Genomic DNA, 25,916 nt, shown 5'->3' on the forward strand with positions numbered 1-25,916 from the left:
GGAGCCCCGCGTTCGTCTGCCCGCGCTTTCCGAGCCTCGAGCGCTCAGTGCCCACGCTCCTCGAGTGTCCTCGAGCTGATAGGCGCCAGTCTGTCAGACAGTACATAACACCTCCTCCAACTAGTTGTGGTACCCGTAGCGTTGCGGAGGTCGTCGGGTTCTGGTGGCCCGGGAGGTACCCGAAGTGGGATGTGTGCCGGCCGTCGAAGACGCCGACACTGGTTCCTGAGGAGCAGTCGTTGGCTTGTCGCCAGCTCCCGGATGTGATCTGGTTGTTTGGGCCTGACTGTCAGAGCTGTGTGATGGTGGCTGCGTTGAAGCCGAGCTGTCAATCTCGATGTCCCAGACCAGAGGCCACGTGTCCGGTTTTTCTCGCACCTCGGTGTCTGTCCATCGCTTTCGTATATGGTTGCGATGACGGCGCACCAATCCTTGATCAATGCGGACCATCCATGAGCGTAGGCCCATTTGACGTTTGACACTTCCAGTAATCCAACCTTGACTGCTTGGAAACTTCTTCGTCCAAACTGCCTGTCCCACGCTCAGCTCATGTGGATCCGAGGAAGCGGTCGTTATTTCAGGTTCTTCAGAAAAGGTAGAGGAATCGGCCGCCCTCACAGGTTTTTCAAACACAACACACTTTAGTCGTTCCAAAGCTGATGGAAGCTCCCTTCCATACATCAGCCAAGCTGGCGTTTTGCCCGTGGCAACGTGGACGGTGCTATGTTGTTTAAACAAAAACCTTGCAAGCGCACACCTTAGTTCTTCCTTCCCTCTTTTGGCGAGAGTGATTTTTAGCTCCTGTACCATGCGTTCTGCCTGTCCATTAGTGGCAGGATGGTACGGTGCACTTGTAACCGCCAGGATGCCGTTGTTCCGGTAAAACCTTCCGATTTCCTCGAACACCAGCGCTGCGCCATTGTCTGACACAATTTTCCTTGGCAGGCCGAATGTCGCAAACATGGCCCTTAGTTCGCTAATGACTTCGGTCGAGGTCATATTCCGGACTACCCGCACTTCGAGCCATTTGGTAAACGCGTCCACCACAACCAGGAAGACCTGACCATTGACAGGACCTGCAAAGTCCACGTGAAGGGTGTCCCATGGCTCTGATGGCCTAGTCCAGACAGGGATAGGTTCTTTGGGCAAACACTTTCGGTGCATCTGACAGGTGCTGCATTCTGCAACTGCTGTCTCGATATCAGTGTCTATTCCGGGCCACCAAACGTAGCTCCGAGCGCATACTTTCATTGCCACAATCCCGCGATGTCCAGAGTGCATCAGGGCCATCGTGTCTTTCATTAGCTGTGTAGGAATCACGATTCGTGCTCCCCAACTTACACATCCCCTGTGGTTCGACAGCTCTGCCTCTTTGGTTCTGTACACCGAGTACTCCGGTGTTTGTAACTGGTCAAGTGTACCCTCTAGGATGGCTCGGTATACATTCGCAAGGACGCTGTCGGCTGCAGTCTCTCTCGCCACTTGTTCGGCGGACAATGGTGGACGGGACAAAGCTTCAAACATCAGGATATCTCCTGGAACCTCCGGTTCATTTTCAGTGGTTGACAGCGGAAGCCGGCTAAGAGTGTCCGCATTCTGATGGCGTTTTCCTGGTCGGTATCTTAGCTTGTAGCTATAAGCTGCCAGTCTGACACACCACCGGGTCATCCTCGGTGACAGGACTTGTGGAACAGGCTTCTCTGCTCCGAGGATGCCTCGCAGAGGCTGGTGGTCTGTGTAGATGATCACACTCCGTCCTGCGACGTACTGATGGAAATAGTTGACCCCAAACACAATGGCCAGGCCTTCTCGGTCAAGCTCAGAATAGTTTCGCTCGGAGGCTCCTAGCGTCCTGGACGCGAAGGCAATCGGAGCCTCTCGGCCGCCTGAGTCCAACTGTGCCAACACGGCACCCACACCATATGGTAAAGCATCGTATGACAACAGTAATGGTTTCCTTTCATCATAGTGTGCCAGCACAGTGTACTGCACTACTAGTTGCTTCAATTTCTGGAAAGCCTTACGATGTCTGTCCTCCCATCACCATTCTGCCTTCCGCTCCAGTAGGCTATAAAGCTCCTTCGCTATCGTCGCTCTATCTTGCAGAAATCGGTCATAGAACGCTAAGAGCCCCAAGAAAGACTGCAACTCTGCCTTGTTTGTCGGCTCTGGAGTGTCCACCACTGCGCGAATCTTGTCTTGTGTGGGATGAATTCCCTCCGGATTGATCAGGTGACCCAAAAATTTGACTTCTCTGACCCCGAAGTGGCATTTGGTTTCTTTCAATCTCAGTCCTGCTTTCTCCAGTGTTGTCAGCACCTGGTCTAGTCGATAGCAGTCTTGGGTAAGTTACTTTTAAAAAGTAATTCGTTACAGTTACAGTTACTTTCAGAAAAAAGTAGCGAAGTTACCGTTACAGTTACCACAACAAAAAAGTAACTCGTTAAAGTTACAGTTACTTTTAAAAAGTAACGACGTTACTTTTCAGTTACTTTTTTATAACACAAAAATAGGAAAAACTAGAAAACGCCCCTCACCAAGTTTTATTGCATAAAATTAAACAGTACGCTTTTTACTTCACATTGTAACTTAGCAGAAGTGACTTCTCGAAATTAGTGTTTGAAAATGTTCTCGCCACGCAAATCAAAATACGAAACATGCGCAGTGTGGAGTACTGGCGCTAATCAGAATACGAAACAGACGCAGTGCCCTCCGCGGGTATTGTTGTTTCACGGTTGATTCACCGGATTAAAAAGCGTTTTTACAGAAAAAGGAAAAACCACTAAATAGATAGTGCTTCAAGACACTAAGATGTAGTGTTCAGTCACAAAGCTCAAGCGCGTGCCTAAAGATAACTAGATTTTTTCTCATGATATCTACACGTGGCTATATTCGGGTCATGACACGTGAAAAAGAACGTATTCACAGGTTTGTGAAAGGCCAACTTGACACTCGGAAATGTCGGAATAGACGATTTGAAAAGTGCAAAAAAAATCTAAATTGTACTGGATCAGTGATATATTATTCATAAAACACCGGAAAGTAACGACAAAAGTAAAGTCGTTACTTTCGTCGTTACCTCAGAAAAAAGTAATAGAACTACAGTTACAAGTTACATTTTAAAAAAGTAACTCGTTACAGTTACAAGTTACCAAAAAAGTAACGAAATTACAGTAACGCGTTACTAGTAACGAGTTACTATTCAAGACTGGTCGATAGGCATGTTCCTCTGCGTTTGGCCCACTGATGATAACGTCGTCGAGGTATGCAGCGACTCCAGGGATACCTGCTAATGTCATGTCCATGACTTTTTGGAAGATTACCGGCGCTGCCACCACTCCAAAGGGAAGTCTTTTTACTCGGAACAAGCCCTTGATGGTGTTGATTGTTAGCAGGTCGGCCATGGTGTCTGTCACTCGTAGCTGTTGGTACGCCTGAGCGAGGTCCAACGTTGAAAACACTGTGCAACCCCGGAGGTTAGACAGCGCTTCCCTGGGGGTGGGCAGGGGGTAAGCGGCCGGTTTAACTGCGATGTTCACCGTACTCCGATAGTGTCCGCAGAGTCTCACCGAGCCATCAGTCTTTCTGACCACGACCACTGGTGTCGCCCATGTTGAATGTTGGACCGGTTCAAGAATTCCTTGCTTCTGCAGAGCCACTAGCTCACACTCTACGACAGGGCACAAAGCAAAAGGTATGGTGTGTGCCTTGAGGAATCTAGGGGCAGTTGGTTCTTTTAGCTCCAGCTGGACTGGTGGACCAGTGAACCCCGTGATGTCGGACTTGAATACCGCTTCGTGTGCTTGAAGCACCTTCCAGACATCTTGGCTTGGCGAAAGATGGTGCAACCCGCTGACTTGTATCTTCAGCGCTCGGAACCAATTTATACCCATCAAGTTGCACCCGGATCCACTTGTCACCATCAACGGAAGAAGGTAGTCTTTGGACTTATGTCTGACTTGGACTTCCGCAGACCCGAGAACACACAATCCTTCGCCCGACCACGTTCGAAGTGTGACATCCTCTTTCTGCAAGCGAGGCGGCTTAGATGGCCAGGTCTTGCGGTACGTCTCTTCACTAATTATGCTCCCGAGTCAACTTCGAACTCCAATGGTCTTCCCTAGACCTTGAGCGTTACGAGGTACTTGGGTACGATAGCTCTTGCGTGTTGCACATTCAATTCCTGCAAGTCAAACCGGTGGTTTTGATCACAACCAGTGACCTGTGCGTCGTCGGCATAGTCATCTTTATCGTAGCTCATGTGATGGGTTGAGCGTCGTGGGTCCGCCCTCGCTTTGTTCCGACATGCTTTCTCAATATGTCCTATCTTCCTGCAGAACCGGCAGGACACCTTACTGAATGGGCAAGCGTCTTGCCTGTGCTTTCCATGGCAACGGTAGCATTGCGGCTCCGCTTGCACTTTTTCCGCCTCCGAGGGGCGTCTTGCAGGTTGCGCTGATGTAATCTTATGTTGGTCGGCCGTGGGGGCTTTAAGCTCCTGCTGCAGTTGAACGGCGCTCTCAAGTCGTGTTGCCATGTCGTAAGCTTGCTTGAACGTCAAGAGTTTTTTCTGCGAAAAGCCTTTGCTGTAGACGCTCATCTTGCACGAGACTAAACGGTCTCTGAGTGTCACGTCCAGTGGTAACATGGTTGGGTTCGATACTAACGGGTCGACGGCTGCTGATGCTCCAGCGCTTGTTGTCGCCACCGCTGGCCTTGTCAAAACGCCGAAATTGCAGTCGGCAGCTAATTTCTTCAAAGTAACCACATAGGTAGCGATTGACTCGCCGGGCTGTTGATCGCGGCATTGGAATTTGCTTCGGCTGAACAGTTCCGAAGGCCGTGGGTCGTAATGCTGCTGGAGCAAAGACATGATGTTTTCAAAGCTTACCTCTCCTGGCTTATTCGGGGCCGTTAGGGCTTGTACGGCCTCGTAGGTTTCCGCGCCACACAGGGTCAGCAGCAGAGCTCTCTTTTTCCCAGGGTCCGTGATCTCGTTTGCTTGGAAGAAGAAATCCAAGCGCTCCGACCAGGCTGTCCATCCTGTTCCTTGAAACTCCTCGAGCTTACCCTGTGTCGTGGTCATTCTTGAACAGCCGAGAACGTTGCCGATTGAAGTTGTTGTCCGCCTCGTCGCCAATGTTACATCGAGTCGGTTCACAGGAGACCACTGGTCAAATCGGTTTAATCACTTCGGAGCCCGGCGTTCGTCTGCCCGCGCACCCCGAGCCTCGAGCACTCAGTGCCCACGCTCCTCGAGTGTCCTCGAGATTATAGGCGCCAGTCTGTCAGACAGTACATAACAGAAATTTCATGGACAACTCGGCACAAACTTTTGGATCCCAAAGGAGATTTTGGGAAGCGCACGTGCTGAAACGGGCCCCCGATAAAGCGCACAGGGTGAAACGGGAACTGGCCCATCTGGCCCAATGCACCCAATGCTCTGGGGAGAGGGCGTCCAATCTGGCTAGTGTGGTGTACAGAACGGCCACTAGAGGACACTAGAGCCGCCGGCGTTTCATCCATCCGCTTCGTTTGCGCAGCATAGTTACGGTAGTTTGTTTCGGAGGTCTAGCTAAAAACGTGCGTTTCTCGTTGTCCTGGGCCACGGAGCCTTCAAGGCGATGGAGCTGTCCCTGACAACGTCGACGACTTTCTATAAGCCGACTCTGCTGTCATTGCGAAGGAGCAGGAAACTGGCAAGGCGATAGCTAGCGATGTTCATGGGAACTCGCAAGACGGGGACGACAGCGAGCCTGATGAGCAAGACACCTGGCGATGTGCCCAGTAACTGTGAAGTGGTGGACGCGATCAATGTTTTGAGGCGGTTCGTGAGCACCCAGCAAGAAAGAAGACGCGATGCAAACCGTCTGGCTATGCAAACCTCGAATGATGCCAATAATAATGTCAAGAGTGGTCAAGAAAAAGGCGATGGACTACTTTCAACCGAAATAAAGGCTTCCTCGGCGAGTTTTGTGCACCCGGGAAACATTTGTGGAAACTCTTCAATGTTAGCCCCAAATTTCTATGCAGCGAAATTTCAATGTAACAAACTAAATTCCAAATTTTACCGACTTCGTTACATCGAGGTTTGACTGCATAAGTAAAAAAAAGATGTGCCACATGCCTGGGCCCTGGATGACACAAGATCCTCCTCGCCGGTCCTCTCTTCCAGTTGAGAGAGGCTGTAACACTGCTTTAGCATACAATCTTGCCATTGCCCCCCTTCTTTTTTGTTTGGAAGCACACATTTGCCTAATTATTTAGTTTTCAAGTTATTCACCATTTCTTCTCTCGTCATCTGTGACAACACGAAACTTGAGTATGTTGGCTAGCAAAGTCTTCCTCCATATAATTTTCTAGACTAGTAGGAAGACAGGACCACAGTAGCAGCTTTGCACCTTCAAAAAAAAATGTTGTAATCAGGATAGGTCTATATTCATAAGTAATATTTCATTTTCCTTTTGTCATTTGCTCTTACCCACACAAAGCAAATGCACCGGACGTAGGAAGTAAACATTGATGTTCGTAGAAAGAATAGAAATAAAATAATAAATTCTCCGCTGCCAAACTCTCCACACTCTGCGTTTATTTACTCCGATTTCTTTTTAAATTGCAATTAGCACCAGCTACTTACGTATTATGGTTAAGTAAAAGTGGTTTGCTTACTGATGAGGATGGAGACTCCTCGCCCTGAAAAAGCTGGCAGAAAAATTTATACTGGAAGATTAGAAAAAATTTAACTTGACAAGGTAAGAAGTAAACTGTTTCCAGCAAACCAGCTTGGAACAACTCCAGCAAGAAAAATACTTTCTACATATTGATGCCCACTTTAAAACCAATTTTCAGATTAAAACAATGTAAAACAAGTGTGAGAGGTACCATTTTGAAAGACCTTTAGACTTCTACAACCATTTGAAAAACCAGCAACAGCCAGCGTTAGCATTGCGCTTCTTTCAGAATGCGGAGGGAGGCATCCAATCATAGCAGCGACTATTGTAGGAAGGGGCATGTTTACGGGTCGGAGTACTGCAACGATCCTGGCAGGGTGTACTAGAAACTTGCGCCGTTTTCCCCTTGGACGACGTAGTCCCTCAGCGCATCCGTGCCGCTAGGGGAAAACTTGGGGCAAGAGACAGGGGTGCCGTAAGGGTCTCCTTCGGTCGTCGTCGGTCGCCTGCTCGGATTGCTCGCTTCTGCGTGGTTACGAGAGACTTCCTAGAGGAAGTCTCTCGTACTTCCTTTCTTCCACACACACTTTCAGCGTTGAGCCCATTTCACGTGACACGATTCTGCTTGTGGTTTTAATTCTTGCATGGCGAAAAGCCCGCAAATGCGTCACGCATACACATAAGACACCCTCCACAGCTTTTATTTTTTAAGGCGAAAGCCTTATAAGTCTCATCATTCAGTTGTCCTTGAAAGTCCTTGGGCAAAAACATGACGACGCGAAAGCTTCCAAAACTCGACGGCGACACGCAAGGTACCAAAACCCCCAGTTTGCTACTGGACCACGAGATGGTGTTACTTGTGGCAGAATCAATGGAGGCGCTATATTCATCGAAAAATACTTTTTGCTTTTATCCCTTGGCTGGCGTCAAACCAGCAACATCTCGTACAGTAGTCCGACGCAGTACGCCTCCGCCGCCACATCCATAAATCGTGTGTCTGTCTTTAATGCATCGGGGCTTGCACTTTCGCTTTCAAGTTGTCTTAAGGATAACATACGAGACCCTGTGTTTTTTGGTTTCTCTCGATCGAGTGACGTTGCAACCGGAAAGTCCCTAATATTGCGAGCCGGACTGCACTACATAAAACGGCTTTACCCTGCGGAGTAGCTGGAAGTGTCCTTGCACACTTTCTTCTTGCTCCGCACTTCCCGTCTTTGCTCTGTGTTGACGGTTGATGGCACAGAAGAATTACCGTCAGAAGCAGCAACGCAATGAGGCGTGCCGCCGATGCTGCGTCCGATGATCACCACAAGAAGAAGCATGCATGAACTACTTCCGTGCATCCAACGCAGCGCCGTCTTGTACTTCATTCACCGTTTTGTGTGCCGTCACGAAACATGCAAAGCATGCAAAACTACCAAGTGTTGCAAACAATCGTCAAGATGAAGCAAAGCCAAGTTGACAAAGCGCAGGAGCGAGCAAGCAGCCGTAGCAGACGACGCGAGCCCGCAGAGGAGCGGTAGCCATGGCAATGGAGGGAGAACGTGCGCCTCGGCCAATGGTAGTCACGCGCTCTCTTGAGCGCACGCTTTGACCAATCGCAACTTCGCAACCGCGAGGCGGAAAAATGCAGATTGCGTCAAAACAATGCGACGAATACCATTTTGAAGGGCGGCCAAACGAAGAGAAAAAGAACTCTGCTTCAAAACAAGATTAAGGGAGGACACTACCCAGAAAAAAAAATTCTGCAAAAAAACGTTGATTTTGAAAAATTACATATTTACATCCATTTCTGAAAATACTCTAGAGAGTATTCCCAGAAATTTTCACTAGTTTACACAGCATAGTTAATTTTTTATAAATTATTTTCTGTCCACCGCAGCTAAAGAAAAGGTAGGGTTTGGAGCACTTTGAACACATTTTTCTCCGTTCCACTTTTTGGTGTAAATTCCATTTTAGTCACTATCATTTGATAATGGCAAGACCCAGGGAAGGTTCACTCTTCCCTTTTCCTGACTGAAATTCAATAAGGAATGCAGCTATGGAATGTTTTTGTCACTTTACAGATGTCTTCTATAAAAAAATGTTGACATTTCGTCAAAGGCACAGAAGACCAAAAAGTTGACCGATTTTGCAGAAGAGAAAATTGATAGAAATGAAGGACTTTTTACAAAAAGGTTTCCATAGCCGCACCTCCTAGGCATTCTGCTACATATCTAGCGAATAAAAATCATGAATATCGTGATAGTTTTCCGACGATAGGTTAAGGGTAAAACCATCAAAAAAAATCCAATTTTCAATTCTGACGCTGAAAAATCGGCCGCACAACGAAAAACAAACCCCCAAAAGCGCGGCCTCGAGTGCCCGCTCTAAACGGTTTAAAAGTCGCGCCAAGTGTGCCACACCCCCTGGCGTTTAAAAATGACGACAGAGATCGGAGGCCGGTTTGTTTATCTTTGTCTTTCGGTGTTTTATTAATTTTGGTACCGTTTTTTTTTTTTTTTGTTATTATGTGTGTGTGACTAGTAAATGATGGGTACTGAAATATAATTTATTTCTTAAAGTATTTATTTATTCGCAAATGTGCCGCTAGTGGTGCCCTTGTAGCTAGTTCCATATTTCTTTGTTATTGCTCCGAACATTTCAGTTGTGGTCGATTTAGGACTTTTGGTCGCCTCTGTTTCGTGTTTCAAGTGTATTACTTGCCCAGAAGATGCCACGATCGTCCAGCAAATGGACCAGAAAGAAAACTTTCAAAGGTAATCGGTTCACTTCCAAGAAAAGCAGTGAGAAACTGACACGACGAAGCGCAAGCTTTACGAAACTTGGTGGGACTATCGGTGGTGAATCCTTCGATGTCGACAGGACGAGTACGACTGGCTTCCGCCTAATCGACTTCGGTCTTCTCCGCAGCTTCTTGCAGGATGTTGCTGTGTGTAAAAAGTGCAACAAGGGAGAAATAATTTTGGAAGAAGCTTGGCATCCTGCATAAATGTCACCTGCAGCGAGTGCGATGCTCTCAGTGTGCTCGAAACATCCAGGCGTACTGCGGGCAACGTCTTTGAAGTAAATCAACGGTTCGTTTATGCCCTCCGCACCTGCGGAAAAGGATTGACGACTGGTCGCATCATATGTGCTGTGCTCAATCTGCCGCCACCACCAACGAAGTTTGCATCGTACAACGCGAGGCTTCTCGACGCAACCACGACCGTTGTGAGCAAAAGTATGGCAAAAGTATGGCAAAAGCTGCCGAAGAACTGAAGAAAGAGGCCTCTGCCTTTGATGGGGAGCTGGAATGTGCTGTCACAGTGGACGGCACATGGATGAAGCAGGGTTACTCCTCGCTACACGGCGTCGTAGCAGCAGTATCAGCTGACACAGGAAAAGTGCTAGACTTCGAAGTTGAATCTAAGTTTTGCCACATGTGTGCCCGCAACCTTCACACAGATGACAACTTGAGTGAATGTAAAATAACCTACGATGGGCCATCTGGTGGAATGGAATCTGCAGGAGCTGTAAAAATCTTTGGACGCTCTGTTGAAAAACACCAAATAATGTACACAACTTACATCGGTGATGGAGACAGCAAAGCGTACATCGCTGTCAGAGACTCGCAGCCTTACGAAAAGGTCATAGAGAAACATGAATGTGTTGGACACGTCCAGAAACGTATGGGCACAAGGCTAAGGAACATAAAGAAGAACGAAAAGAGGAAAAAGCTGGCAGATGGTCTGCCACTCTCCGGGAAAGGACGCCTCACAGAGAAGGACATAGATTCCATTCAAGTATACTATAGCAAGGCTATTCGGGGAAACACAGAAAATTTGGAGAATATGAGACGAGCTGTATGGGCGATATACTTTCATAAGTTATCAACAGATACGAAGCCCAACCACGGATTATGCCCAAAGGGTCCATCTTCATGGTGTGGGTATAACCGCTGCACTGTTGAGGGAAACCTTCAGACATACTCCCACAAAAACTACATTCCTGAGGCTGTGATGGAAGTCATCAAGCCAGTGTTCAAGGCATTGTCAGATCCAGCTCTTCTGACCAAATGTCTTCATGGACGAACACAGAACACAAATGAATCGCTGAACCAACTGATCTGGTGCCGCTGCCCTAAGACCACGTTTGTCAGCGCTGACACATTGAAAACAGCAACTAACGATGCTGTGGCCTACTACGATGACGGCAATTCTGCACGAAAAGCTGTTCTGGAGGCCCTTGGAATTGTTCCAGGCGTGTTTTGTGACATTGCCCTAAAGAAGATGGACAAAGAGCGCGTTGAAAGGGCAGAATTATACAACTCTGCCGAGAGCAAGGAAAGACGACTGAAAAAAAGGAACGCTAAGAAAGGTTTCAGAGACACCAGAAAGAAAGCCAAAAGCGAAATGTATTCTCCGGGAGCATTTTGAGCATCCATAAGCAGTATGTGAACATAAAACTTCTTTTCTCAAATTGCATTTTTATGCATTTCTTGAAATTCGATGTACCTTTCCTTTGAAACCATTGATCCAAATCCAGTAAAACTTTACACACATGTACTGCAACCTTTCATAAATATATTGAACTAAAAAAATCACTGATTACTTGCACGCTAATAACTGAAAAAAAATCCCACTGCGAGACACCCCCTTTGTGGCTTGAAGCATAGAGTGATTTTTTTTTCGACAAAAACTCCAAGGAGAATATAATATCTCTTTAGTTCAGATATAATCTACGGGAGTTCAGAATATCATCGCCTAATATCATCACATTCCTCTTTGTGGCTGCTAAGAAAAGGTACATTGAATAATTAAACAGACCTGAAATTTTGGGGGTGGGCCATAGGAAGGATAAGTCATCTAGCCACAAAAAATGGGTGTCATATTATACCCAGTGGCATTCTTTTTGAACACCGGTCTCTGAAATATTCCATTAAAACTAATGTGTACCATTCACCCTACCATACCCCCTTAACTAAACTATGTAGGCGTGTTGCTGATAAAAGCTGCCCTAATTTTCTTCCAACTTAACCGAGAGACATGAAATTTTTGTTATGTACCCTCTAGCATGACCACCAGCCTACCCTGTAAATTTCATTAATGTTAAGCCAAGGTTTCAAAAGTTGACCCTCCTAGGGGTGTGTCCCCTTAAAACAGTGGCCGTCTGTCAAGTTGGATGGGAGCGACAAGTGCTCAAAACCCAGCTCTATTTTCCGGCTCTAGCAAGATTTGGAAGCCGCCGAGACCTCGAATATTTTCTTTTGAACATATTTTCTTGATGAATTAGGTGCTGTTAATTACGGAGGAGGTAGCTTACAAAATATGCAACCCAAAAAATTGGGTTTCCAATAATCGACTTGTTAGCAATTTTTCAGTTTTCAAAGCCCAAGCCCCGCCCCCTCTTCCCTGGGGTAGAACTTATGAAATGTATTTGGGAGCAGCTAAAGCTACATTCTAGAGCAGGTTAGGAGTAGCTCAAATCAGTTTTCATGGCACTTCAGCTTGTGTCTTAGATAAGCACAGAAGCAATTTCAATTGTGCACACTGATGAGCATGAGGGACCTGATGGGATAACATTGTAACAGATGCCAAAACTTGAAACATTGTGAGCCTTTAATGAGAACCAAAAAGCATTACAACCTCCTTTTGTTTACATTAATGAGTACTCAGTACATCCATGTTCCCAAAGATAGTCTCTCTGATATTTTCTCAGTGGTTTTCAGCTGCTCAAAATGTGAACCAGCAACGCTCATTGCGCAACCCACACGTGTTCGACATAACCGTATGTGTGAACCACGTGACGCGTGCAAGCGACGGATGTGTAGTTGCACGGAGGAACGGGGCAAAGCATCACAAATTTCGAGTTTATTCTATTGCGCAAGCCAATATTGAAGTTGCCGCTTTGCAGCAATAAGCAGAAGCGAGGCTCAAAATGCATTGAGCAGGTCTACCGCTTGCGTGAGAGCTGCTGGCCGGCAAGGTTTCGGATCAGACCTTAAAGAGACTTCAAACGGAGCTAATGCGCCGGCAATTGGTCAATACTCTGCCGGCACCGCGCTTCAGTTCTATCAAATCACGATATATCTTTGGGAACACGGTTTCAACTTCTAACAATGAAGTACTTAAAAGGAGCTTTTGCTCACTTGTTCTCAAGGATCCCAGGCTGCAGAGCCACAGCCAATGGAGGAAGGACTTGAACCCACTTAAACAACTCGCCGGAAGTGGTGTGTTGTACCATGTGTCCACGAAACGTACGCACTATGTTTCTCATACACTTTTGAGCGCACCACATGCGTCCCTTTCCCGACAAGGCAGAGTGCACTACAGCAGACACTACCCACCTTTTGGAACTGTCTTACATAGACTCTGACAATGTAATGAAGGAGGGTCAGGGAGTTGTCCTGCAAAGAGACCACAAAGAACATTCCTAGGTCAACATTACCGACAGTGTTTTTGTTCGAGGGCTAACGAGCGCATTTCGCAATTGCTTTTGGAAGCTCACTTCTTTCTTCAATGTCATTACCTCGAGAGAAATTAAATTAATGAATAAAAGCGAAATCTGCTACGAGGTAAAGCATCGCGAGCGAACGATAAATAGTGAGTTGGTCGGAACTACTAACATCAGAAATCCCGAGGAGAAAAATGGTTTAAGTATCGATAGTGAGCCGTTTTCTTCTCTCTCGTCTCACGCATTTCAAGATTCAGATAAGACAAATTCTATAAATTATACGACTAATTATTGCCACAAAATGTAAAAATACCCCAAACCAAGTTAGATGTGCCAAGAAATAACCAATAACTAGTGTCGCACAAATATTTGAATTTTCAAGTGGTAGTTTCGAATAATATGCTACTCGATATTCGCTTTGATGTGAACTGCGGCATTCATATGTCTTTAAGCTAATACAAAAGAGCCACGAAACCCCACAATTTCTCATACATAGCTATTCTGTATACGACGATTTGATCAATACATTGATATACAGCTGCCAATTTTTTTTAATGTCAAATATTCAATTTGCGACATTAACGAACAAAAAAAATTACCGTATATTGCCGCGTATAAGACGATCCGAATATAAGTCGACCCCCCTAATGTTGGACAACCGCCAACCGAAAAAAAGTTTTTTTTTTTTTTTAAAGATGCAAGTTATGCTAAAGGAATATCACATTTATTCACATAGAGGTAGATGAGGTCTCCCTATGAGCTCGTGCCTCACTCGTCGTCGCTTGTGACGATGACGCAGTCACTGCTGTCGCTGCCTTGTGGGTCAGAGGGGCCGGACGGGGGAAGCGGCGTTGAAATCCCGCACTTGGAGAACGCTGCACGGACCATGTCCGCAGGCAGCCCGTACCAGGCGTCGTTCACCCACTGGGCCACAGTGCTCAACGAGGCACGCTTCACACGACCTGTCGGCGTCTTAGGGTTGTCCGCCTGGGCCATCCACTCGTTGTAGAAGGCCCCGACGCGGTCCTTGAAAGGCTTGTTAAGAACCACGTCAAGGGGTTGAACGACGGATGTCAACCCCCCCGGGATGATGACCAGGTCGCATCCTTCGTTGGCGATCGACTTCTTGACACGGTCCGTAATGTGTCCACGGAAAGAATCCAGAACGAGCATGCTCCGGGGCTTTAAGAGGGCACCCGGACGCCTACACCAGACGAGCCGAAACCACTCCAAGACGGTCTCCTCATTGAAAAAACCTTTCTCGTTGACGCGAACGATCACCTTCGGCGGAAACTGTTCGTTTTTGGGCATCGTTTTCCGCTTAAACACCAGGTACGGGGGCAGCTTGTGGCCATCGGCCGTGCAGCACAACATCGCGGTAAAGCGATTGTGTTCGTTCCCCGTCGTCAGCAAATTCACCTGGCGACAACCCTTTTCGGCGACGGTTCTTCTGCTCGGCATGTCGAACCAAACCGGCGTCTGATCAGCGTTGCCGATCTGGCCGAGCATGAAGCTGTTCTGCGTTCGGAGGTCATCAACGTAGCGATGGAACTCCTGCAGCTTGTCCTCGTAGGCATCCGGCAGCTTCTGGCACACAGTCGTTCGCCTTCTCAGGCTTAGCCCGTTGCGCTTCATGAAGTTGGTCACCCACTTCTTCGAGATCTTGAACTCGGTGCGCGCAATGTTCAGTTCCGTAGCAACTGCACGTGCCTTGCACTCAATATCTTCATAGGAAACACTGAGGCTTTTGCTTCGTTGGTCACCGACCCACTTTCGGACAGCCTCTTCGACGGCAGGATACTGTCCCTGCTTGGGACCACGAAAGGAGCGTCGCGTACCCGCGCATGCGAAGATTTGATCGCGTTGCCGCCGCCATCCCCTAACACACTTTTCAGAGACGCCGAAGTGCCGCTAAGCTGCTACGTTGTTTTCCGCTTCGGCGAAGAGGATGACTTTTCGTTTAAACAACGCGCTGTACTGGCGGCGAGCTTGCGGTGGCATTTTCGTCCGATGCAGTCTTCTGAACGAGCCAAGAAAGGAAAGATGGCGACGATGGTGCGCGCGATTTCTTTTCGGCGTGCCTAAGGACAAAATCAGACATTTTCCCTACGAAGTTCCGACTGAGTTTCTCGGGCAGTGATGAGCGCTTTTTCTTGCCAGTATAATATTTCTCTGTTGTTTAAATATATAACTAGATTTAAAAATATGTTTTAAGTTCCGAAATAAAGTCACCCAGACGTTGTCTTTCACTACGAATACGAAACTATGTCGTTATGTAGGGAAAAGTCCCTAGAACCCTTCATTCGGCTCAGAATGCGTGTAAACCCGCATATAGACCTTTTCATTCTTGTAGTTGCCCCACCGGCGGATAGAGGGCGCTGATGCAGTCGGCGCCATTAGGTTGCTTCAATTTGGTTGGTTTCGGTTTCAACGTGAACGCGGCTATGTTGCTGTTTTACTCTCTTTTTGCGTAATTTTCTGATACGATTATTTTCCTTGTAGCACACAACCAATGAAACATTGTGTGTTGAGCCATTTTGAGGTTGACGTAGGTGTATTTGAGCCTAAATTGGGGGCTGTTTTTTACCAAGTCTTTTGATGTATCTGATTATGGTCGGTTGCGAAACGTCTGACTGATGTACAGGGAGGATTACCATCGTCTACGCCCGTCCCCGATGACCACCAGTTTCCAGAAAAACCAACTAATGAAAAAACTAACACGTGAATATAAAGAAGCTTATCGACAGCTTGATTAGCAATGAGCTGAATCAGCCAGAACAGATGAACTCGCGAGTTTACTACTCACTGTTTGGTTTTAGTGGGCACCCAACCTTTAGTGAACTTTGCAAACTAAAAACGTATCTTGTAATGACGCAGATATTTGATATAAACAAGTTGTGTCGTCTCGGCCTTTTTTTTTAATTCAGTAATTCAGCATGTTTTGACAGGCCGAGTAGGAAATTTCTTATATTATCAACCCTGCTAAAAGTACTCATAAGCAGCATTTCGCGATATTGATCCTTGGAAATAAATTATTTTTATATGAACATTCGCTTACGCAAGATATGATATAAGTGACAGGCCCGTCAAATTAAATCTGAGATTTGTCTTCCGTAAAATTGGCCAAATAAAATTAAAGGCTGCAGGAGGAGAAATACCTCGGAAAGTTCGGCTAAGTTCTAGCGCTAGGCAACACTTCACAGATTTGTGTGAACAAATATTTCTTTGTTTCAACAGATTCGCTCTGTAAATTTCGGCGTCGCCAGCCACCAAAAGTAAAGCTCTATTCGCCATCGACAATCCTGGACTCAAGTAATTGTTATGCGAACGGCTTCTTTTTTCTTTTCTTTTTTTTTTTCGGAGTTAAATATTGCGGATTTTAGATACTGGCAAAAATTAAAACAGCGTGCGCAAAAAAAAAAAAAAAAAGCGTCGTCATTATTGCGCATGCGCTGAACCCAAACCGCGTTTTGGATTAGCAAATAGAAACGAAGTGATATCTTTGTGCACGCTATTCCAATACTCACTACTGTTGTCATGGCAGTTTCTTACGCGGGAAGTCCCGACTGGTTATCTACATGTAATCAATAAATAACTTAAATGACTGTCGAAGTGGGAGCGAGCACGGTATACATTTTCTTCAAATTCGTAAGTAAACCGACCAACCGAACGACTACGTCGGAAAAGAAAAGATTGAGAACCTCATACACATATGTAGGTGTGCTATTATTTATTATTAACAAACAAATCGCCTAATGTTGACGTAGCAGTACGTCTAGCCTCAGATAATATACAAGTTAAACGTTCGTTGCCTATCTCCTCCGCGAGTTATCTCAGATAATCAAAAGAAACAGATTTCGATATATTATAAATACAAAGAACGATAATTTCATGAAATACAGATAGTCTCCTTGCGCTGACTATTCTTGACGCCTTCCGATCCTAAATGCACGATATAAATATACGCGCTTTTTACTGAGAAGGTTCCACCACTATTAGTAAACAAACCTGTTGTCATAAGGACCTTTGAGCCCTCGTGATGTCTTAGTCGTCGAGTAGACGTATCGGGCTCCAGTTTTCGAACTAAGGCAAGAAAGCGCGGCGAAACGCGACGAAAAACACGATTACAACCAATACAACGCATCCGCCAAGGCGCGGAGGGGAGAGCGGAGCAGCAACTTGAAGCAACCTAATGGCTGCCTCGTCACGTGATTCCAAGATGGCAGCGCCCATGCGGAGGAGGATGAAAAGGTCTATACACTCCGTGCGGGAACTATAGGGGGCGCTTTGAAGAACGCGCGCAGCGCCGCTAGCGGAGGAGCTGGCGTTCGACTGTGAGGCGCGTTCAGCAGCCTGCGGCGCCTTTTCGCATGCCAAGCTGTGGCGGCGGAAGCGCGCACGGACGAAACTTTTGCTTTTTGAGCCGATACGTTGAGGGTGACGTTGCATGAGTGCTGGGGCAGAAGGGAATTTAGCTGTTCTCCACTTATATATTGAATTTGAGTCGTAATTAGGGGTAATTTCTCTAGTTGCGGCCGAAAAAGGAGTTGGAGTAATTTTCCGAAAAACAAGACGGCCGCCACCTTAATTGCTCTGAGTGGGAAATTTATTTCGCTCGTCGCTGTAAACCTAGGACTGCTGGAACGATGATATTTGGAGGCGAGTGAGAGGTTCACTAAGTTTGTGCACGAAGAGAGCCAAGTTTCTTTAAGACAGCAGGTGTGACAGTTATGTTTCTAACGAATAAAGAAGTAAAGCTGTACGGGATATCCAATATTGGACCCAAAATGTTGTGTTATAGCGGGCTGTGCAAAGTGCAGATTTGGGCGCTAATGTGCTTGGACTTGACAGTAACATGACACAGCACTTATTATACAAAAAAAGGTGGCATAGGGAAACCAGGTGAAAATTTGGTTTGGGCGGCGTAACTCAATGGGAACCGGTTTTGATCATGAAAAGGCTGTCAAGAGAATACCACTGGTCGGGAGAGGTGGAGACTTTAGAGGTAGGAAGGGACTAGTGGACTGTACTTCCAATTGAAACAACTTTACGAAAGGTGGTTCCAAAGCCGAGAAAACAAAGTTGTCGGCCAACACACGGTTTGGCCGCCAAGGGCTTTTGCGGTCAGCTGTTGTGTAATAACCTGTTGTGCAAGGTGCTGATTTTCGGCGCACAGGTACTTTGACATGACCGTCACTTGGCACAACACTTAATATAACAAAACGAGTTGGCATCGCGAAACCAGGTGGAAATTTAGTTTGGGCGGCGTAACTAAATGGGAACTGGCTTTGACCGTCAAAGGCTGTCAGATAATACCACTCATCGTGGAAGGTGCACATTTTACAGGTAGGAAGGGACCAGTGGACGGTACTTCCAGTTCGAAACACTTTGCGATAGGTGGCTCTAAAGCCGAGAAAAAAAAAATGTTGTCTACAGAACTCGGAGTGTCAGCGTTTCCACATCCAAAAGGAGGCTGGTCAAGAAAGAAAGCACACCACATAAACTTCCATACTCAAACGTCGATTCTCCAGTGATTCCGAGTTTCATTGTTGTTTTCTTTAGATTTATATTTGTCACTTTTTTTACCTTTCGAATCTTTCTTCATGAAGTACAGATTGCGTGCCATACTTGTCCGGAAATATCATCGACACGTACGATGGGGACGAAACTTCTTTGGAGGGCATTCCTCCAACGAAATTGGCACTGCATACCTGCGAGTGTGGGTTCGTCCTATCGGCGCTGACACATGTAGGCGTTACTGGTGCGAAAACAAACGCAGAGCGCAAAGCGTCAGTGTAGAATATGTCAGCCGTGCCGACACAGTGGCAGACATGATCGGGAGACCTAATTTCTCACGTCGTACGGCACGAGTCCATCGTTGTCGCTGTCCCACAAAACATCGGCGAGGTGAAAAACTGTGAAACTTTGTCTCCACGAGATACGACGCATAACTATTGAAGCACTTAAAATGACGCAGCACAGGCAGCACTTCATGCTGTGAACCCAGCGCAACCGCACCACTCCGACTTCAATGCGTACCAACGTACGCGGCGTGGTTTCGGTTTCGTTTTCTCTGGGGTTCTCGCTGCCTACCTTCGGTACCGGCCGCGCGGCGGCGCGCCAGTCGCGTCGCACGGAGTGTATAGGTCGATCGAATCCGCATATAGGTCGAACCCCCTAATTTGAGACACCCATTTCTGGAAAAAAAGGTCGTCTTATACGCGGCAATATACGGTACTGTGAACCGTTTTAAACTGGTTAGCATTATATTTTTTTACGGTTCAGTTCCCATTCAGTTTCAAAATGGCGGCGAAGATTTTGGTTTGCTTTAGTTCCGGTTCGCCTAAAAATGACTGTTCAGTTCCGGTTTTAAGTTTGGTTTCGTTCCGGTTTGACACTCCGGTTAGAAATAACGAGCCTTACAGCACTACAAAAATGGTGACCTTTTTGACGGCAAACTTTCACAAGGGCTATTTAGCAGAGTGGATGACCTGCAAGATGGCACGTGACAGTGCGCAGCAGGGTGGAATGGGAGTGTGCAACACCCATGGGGGCGCCACTCTGCCTCGGCAGATGGTTAACACCCACACCAGTGCTGGCCGCCATGGCATATTCCAACACGCCCACAGGGTCTTCGCCCCGTCTGCCCTTCCCGCAGCCACGTTTCTCCACCTAGCTCTGAAGTAAAGGCAGCTTGACATTCAAAACCTGCTTCCAGCGTTGCCCTGGACGTGTTCTCCCTCACTCGACCTGCAGACGTTGCTCCAAGCATGAATTGAATTGTGTCTCGCAGTTGTAAGCGACAATGGCAAAGCGTACCGTTGAGTTTTTAATTTATCTGCGCCGCAAGATGCCGCTACTAAGCGTTTGTGTGTTCCATGCTTCCAAGTCGGTTACAGTCGCCAACAGTTTTTTCAGACTCCGATAATTCGGACTTGTTCTGTATTTCGGACCTAAAGGCGGAACTGTGACTTACCCCATAGAAATAGTGTATATTCACGACCAATGTTTCGCACAGCTTGAAGTCCGAAAGTTTGATTATTCGGACAAAATCGTCGCGAGCGATCAGCGGAAAACACCATCGAGAAGCGGCCATTTTGAATTCTACGTTGGCTGCCAATGGATTGGCTTGGTTTGGCAGCGCTACTTGAGCACTCCTGAGTCCTACCGCTAGGTGACGCTATGCTAGCCCTTTTTTTCCCATTTAGCTGCACGTCATCATCATCATCATTATTACCATTTTGCTTTGTTTTTCGTTCCTTCGCATCGCCAGTCGCCATTTTGCGCTCGTGTATTTGTGCCTCTGATCTCGTTCGGACAACGCTGGCTTGGGCGTCATGGCCCCATCTGTTCTTCTGCTACTCGACCATAACGCTAGAAAAGAAGGCAGCGATTCTCAAGCTAACAGAAAGCTGTCGAACGGAAACGGAGGCATAACCTAAAACAAGGCACACAGGCGTAACCTGAACCAAGGCACTATTTACGGCTTTTTTAAGCAAACTTGGAAGTAATAAAGGCAAGTTTTTCAATCTGCAGATTTTTCGGACTGCTCTATTATTCGGACGTTTTTTCGGTCCCAGCGAAGTCCGAATAATCGGTCGGCGACTGTATAATGAAATAGCGACTACAGCGAAGCGATCACAATTTCCCATTCCCTTTTGCACTTTGTTATAATCGAAGCCGGTTATAACGAAATAGTAGATATAGCGAAGTGATTTCCAATTCCCGTTGACTTCGTTGTAACCTGTCTCGACACTATTGGACGACATTTACCGGCACGAGTACCGGTAATCGATAAAATCGACGAGCATTTTTTGCTTCTTTTCTTACACAAGACTGCTCCTCGCTCGCCGGCGGATCGAGTAATAAGCTGGGGTTGAAATGATTAAGGTGGTTTTCGCTGGTGCATGGAGGGGTCTGGGTTCTCAATTTCCGGATCTCGCGTTAAAAATGCATTTACTGTGCCCTTTAACTCTGTAGCGCCATACTCGCGTAAGCTGACATCTATCAGAAACGAAGGTTGGCTGCTACGCAGGTTGTTTATGCCAGCCGTGTTCAATACGAAACGGCTGGGAGCTGCGCCATGGCGTCAACGTCTCGTCGCACGCTTCCAATATGCCCCGTTCTGTTCTTTAGGTGACGACGAGTATAGCAGACAATGCGAGATGCGAGACTATACAAACCGAATGTCGTGACAGGGATATATTAGACTCGCATAATGGCTAAGCAGCCAAGTCAATCCAGTACTAATGGGCAGGGCCCACAGTGGGGCGCGGATGAAGCGTAATGCTGCCTAAATTGCGTTTAACGCCATAAATATTGCGCCAAAAACATTTTTCTTTGGCAAAAATCTTTTGTGTGGCTTGCGTGTTTTATCTTTAAAAAATATATGTTTAGCGAGTTTGTTTAATGAACCGTGCAAGATGTACCGACAGCTAGGACACAAAGAATGGTAGAGGTGATGCCCTTCACTTAAGGCGGTTCCAAGACGAGTCTAGATCCGCCAGAAGTAGCCTTCGGGTCCACGGACTGACTTTCCCTCGTGACACGGCAGCCTCCCGTAGGAGCAGCGGCCAACAAATTATGTTTGTCTGGCTCTCACTTGCACATATATCAGGATAACAATCCACACAGGCAAACCTATAGTGGCAGTTTCCCCCCACTGACCATAAAAAAGTCTCATTTGTACAGAAACGTGGCTCTTAACAGGAAGGTGCAACTTTTACAAGCGTGCGACATAAAGACTGTAAATAAAGAGGTCACCTTGCTCTTGACGTCCCTGAGCCTGGCCAAGATCTCCAGGCCAAATCCGTCAGCCTGCCCACGACTCCTATTGCCTGCAGGACAAGGGAAGACAGCACATTGGTCCAACAAGTGTGCTTCGGAAGCTGATGAGCCTCTTCAATTCCAAAACAAAGTTGTACAAGTTTTAATGTAGGCCCCTTAAAAATTATGTGCCTTAAGTTTCATTTTACTCTGATTAGTAAAGCGTTGTACTCGGCATAGCCCGTTGCAGCACAACGAGTGCGGGACAGCTGAGAAAATGCATCTAATTAATGCATCCTCACTAAACTGCATCGCGAGGCTTCGCACAAATAAGTTTGTTGTCCATTGAAGGGCAAACACACCCCCGAGGCCCTTCGCAGTTTTCATCCCCAAAAGTGACTCCACCTTGGAAAGACTGTACTCGAGAAATGCTCGAGAAGCCCTCAAAATGAATGTGCTGGTTTTTTTATGGTACAGGGCCAAGGTTTAGAACAAGAGCGCCAATGGCAAGTGAGCAAAGCAAACAATCAAACACTCTCAAGAAGGTACAGTCAAGGCATAAAAAAACTGATGGTTTTGTTTCCTGACTGAATCTAAAAAAAATTGATATAATTTTTTTCTTTTTGCAATAAGTGAACTGTATCTTAAAGCTTTACATCTTTACTTCACTATGTCGAAAGTAATTAGCAGCGAATTTGAGGCAATTATTGTGCCATTTATTTAACTTTCACAACTGTGATAATTGCGTGTATGGGCCGCACTTGTGTGGGCCATACACGCAATTGTTTACATAAAAATATAAAAAGATTTATCCCCCGCCCCTTCTTTTCTCGACCGCTTCCGCAGCGTGGCGCGCGCTTCGCTTCCATGCCGTATTTACCCCGCCCATCACGCGTCTCTGCTCGGACCCTTTGCCGTGTTTTGAAGCACAGATAAGATTATGGGAGTAAGGCTTTGAAAAGCCGCCTTTTTTGTGGTTTTCGTATCGTCCATGGCCACCCTCCGCCCAAGTAACCATAGAGAGTTTTAGAATAGGGGGCCCCCAAAGCTAAAAAGGTCACACCGCTGCACCGAACCCACACTGTGTTTTGGGTTGGCGCTTGCCCCTAACGCAGAACTCGAGAAGTATAGCTCGGGGTTGGGTTGCGTCGGCAAACATGTCGGCGCACTTTCCTCTTGCCTCAGAGCCGTGATAGTAGCTGCCGTGTTAGCCACGTTCGTTGCCAGTGAATGGTGCAGCCGGCTTTCTCTTTGCTTTATCTCACTCAAGTCGCAAAGAATGAGCGGTGGGCTCGCCCCATATTAAAGGGGCACTGACACCCCAAAGGTCGTATTTATTTTTATTGTCTAAAACGATGCAAGTTGCAGACATAGACACGCAAAAAAAACCGCATCGCGAAAAAAAATTTTCCCGCGCGCGGGCGCGCCTTTTTATTTTTGGCGTTTGATTTTCCCGCGTCTCGCCTCCTCGCTTCTTTTGATCGGTGACGTCAAAAATCAGGAAATTTAGAAGCTTTGTAGGCGACATCTCTATAACATTTAATTACGGCAATCCTAAAACATGTTTTTTAACGCAATTGCGAACGCACTACGGCCCTTCTTTTTGAAATACCGAAAATCGGGAGTTCGTTGTGGTGCCGTCTCCTGGATTTGTATCCTCCAACGGAAAACAGGCGACACCGCTCAAAACCGGTCCGCCGCAACGCCGGGCGCTCGCTCCTTTCCTCCTCGGTTTGGGTTGCCATGGCAACAGCAGGGAGTGGTGACAGGAAAGGGGACTCTCAGGTCTCCGCGATTTTTGACGTCAAGGCACCGGCGCCGATCGCGCGGGAACTTCGAATTCGGCATTTGGAAATTGTTTTTTTACTTCACGAATACTGAATTCCCAAATCTCCAATTTTGAGGGTAATGTCCCGGCATCGTTTTCAATCGTTTCGGATAATAAAAAAAAATATGATTTTGATGTGTCAGTGCCCCTTTAAAGATCGTCCCCGATTCTGGCCGTTCCTAAGCCTAAAGAGATGTGGTAACCGTTGGCATGGCAACGTATTGCTACTCTGTGGCTCTGAGTGAATTTCGTTGTGGCACAGTACCTGCGCCTGAACGAGTCTTCCAAGGCACCCGAGTCGCTCCGGCTCAGATCTATATAGAGCAGCTGCTTACAGAGTATGGTTGCTCGCGCATCTCTCAGTTTTGGCATAGTTGAAAACCCAAATCTTTGGCGACAGATGGTCAACGTGGCATACGAATGTGAAAAACAATTGAAGAATGAGCGCCAAATTATAGTGTTACGGATTGTATTGTTTTGGCTGAAATCGCTAAAAATACACTGATTTTAGATTGCTTTTTTTTTTTTGGTTTTAGCCGAGTTGATTCGGCTTCACCTTAACTATTAATAAATAAAAGGTACAGCACAGCCCGCTTATAACGAACCCATAAATAGCGAAATAACAGATATAACAACCGGATTTCAATTTACCATTATTGTTTGTATACCTGCAATACGACACAAGCCCGCTCGTAACGAAAAACCCCGAGAGGCCCGCTGCGGATATAACAAAAAAGAAAGACAAAAAGGTATTCAGATTAAATGCGGTGAAATCTATTTACCGTAGAATACCGTGCACCCGCCCCCCCCCCCCCCCCTTCCACATTAAACGCCCATTACCAAATTCGTGAGATCTAAAAAATATCCACAGTACATTTATATGTAAAATTTGACCGGACAAGCGCCCATCCTCCATTTTTTTGCGATTATCTCCAAAGTTTGAGTGGGCACTTGCCCGATATTTTACGGTATGATATATTTCTAAAAACTGAGCACAAAAACAAATGGCCATCTGCTGATAATGCAACTATTGTGCCCCCTCTCCCCCTGTCCGAGCGACGCACGTGCGCTGCTTGGCAAGTTTGCCTTTCTGGCAGCATGCACAACGAAGCACCGCTTCATACGTCGTGCGGGGTATTTCGGGTTTTCGGCGTTTCCGTTCCGTGTTTTCCTGTCCTCTGGGTCCTGGCCCACCATCTTGCCTACAGTAGGCAAGATGATGGGCTGCGATACTTTAATTGTGCCGCTCTCACTACATTATGTAGTCCCGTAATGTGGGCGTGTATCGGCGTATCCACAACTGCATTCCTGTTCTGCTTCCCGCCGTCTATGGGCTCCTCTTAAATCACCCACCGTACCACTCAGACTCGATTGCCACCCCTTTCCGACGCCTCCACAAGGAACACAACCACGGCCGGTTTCTTCAGAGGGCACGGCAACGTCATCCAGAGCACAGCTGGTATGCTGCTTCTGTTTGTCTTCAACCAGGCTGGCGTGTATTGCTAAGATTTATTGTTTTCGTGCGGTGCCCTGAAGTTATTTCCAGCGAGATGTCAAAATGTTCTGCAATGCCCTTTTTGCTGCTCTCGGGCGACGTCGAACAAAATCCCGGACCAATCACTACTGAAGAATCACTCGAAAAATTGTTGCACGGACAAGCTGTCATGACTAGAAAGGATGTTAAAGAAAATCGGGCACGACTTGAGGATCAATTTGAGAAACTATCTTAAAGAATACAACGGGTAGAGAAAGACTTCCAATCCGTGAAAGTCTGCGACCAAGTTGTCCGTAGCTTACAGAACACGGGGAAAGAAATGTGAAGAAAATTGATTGACCTGGAAGCTAGAAGTCGCAAAAATAACCTAATTGTATTTGGTATCGCTGAAACGATATACAGTCAAATCTCGTTAATTCAAACTCTCTTAATTCAAACTTGCGGATAATTCAAACTAACATACAGGTCCCATCCTATGTGTCTCTATGGGAGGAAACTCCTGGTAATCCAGACTTTGCTTTATTCAAACAAATTTTCGGTCCCCCTCGAGTACGAATTATTGAGATTTGACTCTACAAAACGGAAAAAGATATAAAAAAAATAAGGTTATCAAGGAGCTGTATTTTGAACGATTGGGGGTTATGTGTAGAGCCTGTTGAACAAATTCATAGGTTGGGGGCTAAACGTGGAAACAAGACAAGACTGGTTATCATGAAACTGT

The 25,916-nt window shown here is 46.6% G+C and overlaps 2 protein-coding genes across 4 annotated transcripts in view; one reads left to right on the plus strand and one right to left on the minus strand.

Moving 5' to 3' along the window:
• The window catches only part of LOC8039581 (formin-2), a 107,468-nt gene that overhangs the window by 16,885 nt on the left and 64,667 nt on the right, over positions 1–25,916 (minus strand). For all 3 annotated transcript variants that reach the window (XM_040215434.2, XM_040215436.3, XM_040215435.2), the window contains 2 exons: positions 21,870–21,943; positions 13,000–13,059 (listed from right to left, as the gene is read on the minus strand). In XM_040215434.2, coding sequence (XP_040071368.1) covers positions 13,000–13,059; positions 21,870–21,943 — 134 coding nt within the window. The remainder of the gene's footprint in view (positions 1–12,999; positions 13,060–21,869; positions 21,944–25,916) is intronic.
• On the plus strand, positions 9,167–11,145 carry LOC121047503. The gene has a single exon (XM_040502788.2). The coding sequence runs from the start codon at positions 9,803–9,805 to the stop codon at positions 11,087–11,089; it is 1,287 nt and encodes a 428-aa protein (XP_040358722.1). The 5' UTR covers positions 9,167–9,802; the 3' UTR covers positions 11,090–11,145.

This window comes from Ixodes scapularis, unplaced genomic scaffold (genome assembly GCF_016920785.2).
Source record: "Ixodes scapularis isolate PalLabHiFi unplaced genomic scaffold, ASM1692078v2 ptg002322l_1__unscaffolded, whole genome shotgun sequence".
NCBI classification, from domain to species: Eukaryota; Metazoa; Arthropoda; class Arachnida; order Ixodida; family Ixodidae; genus Ixodes; species Ixodes scapularis.